Source organism: Talpa europaea (assembly GCF_964194135.1).
Source record: "Talpa europaea genome assembly, chromosome: 6".
NCBI classification, from domain to species: domain Eukaryota; kingdom Metazoa; phylum Chordata; class Mammalia; order Eulipotyphla; family Talpidae; genus Talpa; species Talpa europaea.
In genome coordinates this window covers 69,675,771-69,681,770 of record NC_140072.1, presented here as the reverse complement: position 1 = coordinate 69,681,770, position 6,000 = coordinate 69,675,771, and the positions used below count along the sequence as shown (strand labels likewise).

At 35.5% G+C, this 6,000-nt stretch overlaps 1 protein-coding gene across 6 annotated transcripts in view; it reads right to left on the bottom strand.

Annotated features, from left to right (window-relative positions):
• Nucleotides 1-233: 233 nt before the first annotated feature.
• The window catches only part of PPP4R3B (protein phosphatase 4 regulatory subunit 3B), a gene marked incomplete at both ends in the record, with an annotated part of 55,031 nt that continues 49,264 nt past the window's right edge, over nucleotides 234-6,000 (bottom strand). For all 6 annotated transcript variants that reach the window (XM_084235351.1, XM_084235352.1, XM_084235355.1 and 3 more), the window contains one exon: nucleotides 234-329. In XM_084235351.1, the coding sequence (XP_084091477.1) occupies nucleotides 234-329 (96 nt within the window). The remainder of the gene's footprint in view (nucleotides 330-6,000) is intronic.

The window sequence follows — 6,000 nt, the reverse complement described above, 5'->3', positions numbered from 1 at the left end:
AAAGGCAAACCCCTTAATTACTAGCAAGTGGATCAATTTCTTGGGAAGCCTGTTTTTTTGTTTTGTTTTTTTTTTATAGAACTAAACTCTCCTAGCTGATGTATTGGGCATCTTTCGCTGCTCCTTGTATATTTATAAGTTCAAGTGAGAAAGCTTTCTGATTCAGATTTTCAGCTCTTGAATAGTTGCAGCATTTTAGTAAGACCACACGTTGAGGGTCCCCAGTAAATATCTTATGAACCAAGGCGAGGTCTTTTCCTAGGGGATGTTTCTTCTTCTTCATCTTCCTCTTCATCATCTGGATAGTCCACTAAACCAACCAAACTTCCCTGTTGAATAAGAAAAAAATTGAATATATGTAACAAAAACAGAAAAAGTGTATCAGTATGAAGTCATTTAGAAAAGATTGGAAATTATTTTTCTAAATTATGTTAACCATATATATCTGAAACTAACTGATGAGTCTGAGAAATGAACCACTTTCTGGGTACCATCGATGGTCTTTAGTTACCCTCAACTTTTCAAATTGGCACTTGGACTTCTAATATTTATAAAATTTCAGTTCAGAAAAATTTCACTGTGGAAAAAGAAATGTATTTCCAAACAGCAGGACTCAATTTTACATGAAGCTGGAAAGGGTCTCAGAGACAAACTTGTTCTTTTCTCTAATTGTACACTAATAGCTTATCAATGACAAGAAACTTTCTATTACTCTGTTCCTCATGTACACTTTCCATCACTGAGCACATCATTGCTTTTGTTCTTTTAAATAATAGTTTTAAATGGTCTAATGAAACAAGTCTTAAAAACTAATGACTACAAAATTTAGGGCTCGCCTCTCTATCCAAAAGTGAGGATGAAGCAATTCATTTTATGAGTTAATGGAAAATCCTATTATAAAGTGCTGGACACTATGCAGAAAATTACACTTCCTCATGTTTGCATTTACTTTGAAACAATCTCATGAAATTTAGTCACATATGTTACAGGTTAAAAGGGCTACTGTAAATCTTTTAGGATTCAAGTGGATAAATACAATTGAAATAACTTATATTTCATACCTCAGTAACTTTTACTTAAAGGTTCCATGCATCTGGTATTAACACTTTACCTTAATATATCTGAAACACTGTAATATTAATCAACAAAGGCCTTCTGTGTAGATATCAACAGTTATCAGAACAACTTTGAACTAAATAAAATGAGAGAATTTAGCTTTTTTGCTAAGCCTAACAACAGGCCTTAAATCTGATAAGAGGCAATATGGCTATAATGTTAAAACACTGTTGACTGTACCTGACTTTAAATTCTAATGCTTCTTATTAGGCACATAACAGTTTCCTATCTGTAAAATTGGTGGTGTAACTACAGTACTTAGACCTCATTTAACTATTTTGAAAATTAAACTGAAAATATATGTAAATTAAAGCTTGTGATTAAGTGCTGGGGATGTTGAAGAGTTAAAATATTGCTATTAGCAATTACTATAATTATTTTTATTTATTTGGTTTCTAAGCCAAGAGGAGAGAAAAGACAAGTTGGACAAGAGGAGAAAGAAGACATAATTACAGTATAAAAAGGCACCAGACTGATATTCACAAAGATGACAGCAAGTCGAGAAAAATTTTAATTACGATCAGAATTATATATCATAATGTACAAAACGGTTCAGTCTCAAATGGTTTTGATTCAAATGATTTTTTTCTTAAAATTAGTATTCTATCTGAAAAATACAGCTATAAAACTTAGCTTTGAATTTTATCTCTATTATCTATACACGTATAAAGAAAATGAACTAGAAGGCTCTGTACTTCAGAATACCAGGCACAGGGAAGGGGAAGGGGTGAAACTGAAAGTGGGAAAATTTTAATTCTGTATACTTGGGCAGAGACACCCTACCCTCCTCCTAAGTTATTTTCTACCCTGGTTCTCAGAGTAACAGGTAAGCTTAAACTTGCAAATGTAGCAGACTAGAGCCATCCCAGTAAAAGCTAGGTAGTTCCACAGGGAAAAATACAACCAGCTCCCAGCCCCCAACTTACAGATAATATCCCCCTGACCAAAGGAGGTCTATATGAAGTTAGCATCAATATGACCTGCTCATTGCCTTTTAACTGCCACATTGAAAAAATTAAGACGTCATTTACATACCATAAAACTCACCTTTTTAAGCCACTCACAATTTAGTGGCTTCAGTATATTCACAAAATTATACAATCACCACTAATTCAAGAACATTTTCATCAACACTCCTACCTCTCCACTAAAAGTCCATAACATCAAGTCACTCTACATTCTTCTCTCCCCCCAGTTCCTGGCAACCGCTAATCTTTTTTTCTATGGTTTTGCTTATTCACGTAAGTGGAATCATACAGTATGTGGCATTCTTTGTTTAGTTTGTCACATTTAGCATAATGTCTTCAAGGTTCATCTAAAATTATAGCATATACCAGTAATTTATTACTTATGGCAAAATAATAGCCGTTGTTATCCATCAGCTGACAGACATCTGGGTTGTTCCTACTTTTTGGCTACTGTAAATACTGCTGCTATTAACATTTTAAGTCTTAGTATGCACATGTTTTCAGTTCTCTTGGTTATAGACGTAGGAGTGGAATTTAACTCTCTAGGCACTGCCAAACTGTATTCCAAAGCTGCTGTATACCATCTTACATTTTCATCAACAACATATGAGGGTTGCATTACTCTTAAATCCTCACCAACACTTGTTTTTGTCCCCTTTTTATTCCAGCCATCCTTGTGGGTGTGATGCGGAATGTCATTTTGGTTTCAACTTGCCTTTCCCTAATGACTGTTGATGTTAATCATTGTTTATTATGCTTATATGGTCCATTTGTGTTTCTTCTTTGAAGAAGCATCTATTTAATTATCCATTTTAAAACCAGGAATTGGGTTGAGGTATAAGATACATGACTTGCAAATATTTTCCCCTCATTCTGTGGGTTGTCTACTTACTATAAGATGGTATCATCTGAGGCATAAAAAGTTTTGATTTTGATAAAGCCCTATTTATTTTTTAATTTGTCACATTTTCGGTTTTGGATTTAAGAAATCATAGCTTAACCGAACGCCATGAATATTATTTACCTTTTTTTTCAGTGCTAGTTCTTTAAATTATCTCCCTTATTCACTGAGCTAAGTTCTATAAGGTGTCACGAGGCAGAGACTAACTTCATGTGGCTATCCAGCTGTCCTAACACCATTTGTTAGAAAGCCTATTTTACCCCTCACTGAAGTGTTTTGGCACTCCTTTTGAAAATGTGTGTTTCTTTTTTTTTTTTTTAAAGATTTATTTATTTTTTTATACAAGAACCGGGGTACAGGCCAGATGTGTGGGAGGGTGAGAGGATTCACCAGAGACAGAGTGGGGAACAGAACAGGCAGACTGACGAAATACACTGCTGAGGGGAGCAGCGGGCGAGACAGGTGAAGTCTGCCGTGCCATGTGGGACCCTCACTGGCTGGCCAGGATCGAACCGGCACTGCAGTGGCTGCGGACAGCTTCACAGCGCTGCACTCAACCACCTGCGCCACCAGGGGAGGCCTACGTGTGTCACTTTTTAATATGAAATAAAACCTAAGCATTAAGAAACACTGGGGAGTTTTCAATATGAGAAAAGGTCTGAAACAAATGAATAATAATTTTAACATAATAAATTGTTACCTTAATTCACCAAATTAACAACTGGAAGGAAACAGAACGCAAGATATATTCTACCCCATGGGAAAAGAGTAGCTCTTCCTTAAACATAATTAAAATGAAAAAATAAAGTTTTACATCTAATTTTTATAGCTTCAAGTTATTTATCTCAACTAATTCTAATAACTAATATCAGAGAACAATGGTTAAATAATAATAGGGATATGGGCATCTTGTCTTGTTCCTGATTTCAGTGGGAGTGCTTAAGTATAGAGTCAGCTTTTGGTTTCAGCCTTATATACAAGTTAAGAAATTAATCACCCTATTTTACTGAGCATTTGTATTTGGAGTCAATTGTCAAAATTGTAAATGTACATGAAATAATACGTATGTGAAATGCATCTAGGTCACATACAATGGTTTTTTTTTTTTCCCTCCAAAGATTTATTTATTTATTTATACATTCAAGCACTGGATACAGTCATAAGCTCGGGAGCGTGAGAGAATTCACCAGAGCCAGAGCAGGGAGCAGAGCAGGCAGAAGGACAGAAGTACACTGCTGAGGGGAGCAGCGGGCGGCAGGAGAAGATGCACACCATGTGGGACCCTTCTCCGGTGGCAGGGGGAGCAGCGGGGATGGAACCGGTGCTGCAGAGGCTGTGGGCAGTTTCGCAACGCAGCGCTCAACTGCTGCGCCACCGGGGAGGCCCATATACAATGGTTTTAAATACAAAAAGCTGGAAAGAACTTTTATGTCTGGCAATATGGGTTAGTTTTAAAGTATAGCCATACTATAGAATTCTGTTGAAGAAATTTTTTCATGTCCTGATATGGAAAGCTTACAAGATAAATTTGTATGTGAAAAAGCAAGAAACAGTATGAATCTGTGGCAAAATAGGTGTTTATTTTAGCATCTACTAATGGGTTCTAATTCTGACTTTGTATTTTTCCTCAAAGAAAATTTATACATTTCACAGTTACACTGTGCCTTTTTAACATTCTTGTCTTTAAAGATTATCTCATTAATTTCATTATTAGCAAACGTCTCATTAGCCTTCAAAACTATAAAAATTTCAAAAAATGATTGTTAAAGGCATATCAGAGTTTTAGGATGCCTTCCAATGGAAAACAGGTTCATACCTAATCTATTTAAGTACCTATCGATATGACTGCAGCAATCAACACTAATGGTTTAAATGAAGAAAAGGATACTAGTAATTAAGAACCTGCCACCATTTAGAAATGTGGCCACAGACTCTAAAGAAGATGGAGAGCCAATTTAACTAGTGCTTTAATTCTCTGGACTCCTACAGTGATTAATTTCAAATTTCTGTGATAGTCTTCAGTAAATAATGTTTTCCAAGAATAATTATTATTTTTCTCTCTAGTCCCCCAAAAGACATAGACAAAGGTGTTCAGTAATCTGTAGTTAGTATAAAAAAGGATGAAAAAATGTGGTTGTGCTAGCACTTGATTTTACTTGTTCTTAAATTAAAAATTATTTGGAAGGAAATTAAAACCTCAAGGAAATAATACAGAAACTGTAATGAAGAAAAATGAGAGGAGAGAAAAATGTGACAATTACAAGGCCTATCCAGAAGGCTCAATATCCAAATAAATTATAGTGAAAGAGCATAAAACGTTCCAAAACTGAAGGGCATAACTATTTAGCTGAGAATGCCTGAAGTACACCATCATAAAGTTTTAGAATGCAGAGATAAACCCCAAATGCTTCCAGGAAAAAAGAAAATAAAATCACATACAATATAAAAGAAATAAGGATGCCTTTGGATTCTTGACAGCAGTAATTTTCTATGTTTGAATGAAAATTATTTCCAGTCTGATTCTACATTCAGTTAAATTATCAATCAAGTATAAGGATAGAATAAAGACATCTTCATATGCAGAAGAACTCAAATTTTATCTCTCAAGGTATTCCTTTATCAAAAATTATTAGAGGATGGATATGTTCCACTAAAATGAAAGGGAAAATCAAGAGAGAGACATGGGATCTAAGAAACAACCAGTACAAGAAAAGGATAGAGACAAAAGGAAGTCTTAGCATGATGGGAGAAGAAACCTCAGCACAACAGCTGTGCAGCAAGTTAGGAGAACAACTAATCCAGGCTGGAACAGGATGGGAGATTGCAACAGCAATGTTTCCAGTAGGCAGACTATGTGGAAACAAACCCAAGATGCACTGAAAGAGAGGCACATAACTACTTCCAACAAATGTAAAAAGCCTGGCAGAAAACTATAGAAGCAGCAATAAGTTGCAAAGAAAAACACAACATAGAAAAAGATAGGAGGGCCTCCCCTGGTGGCGCAGTGGTTGAGCG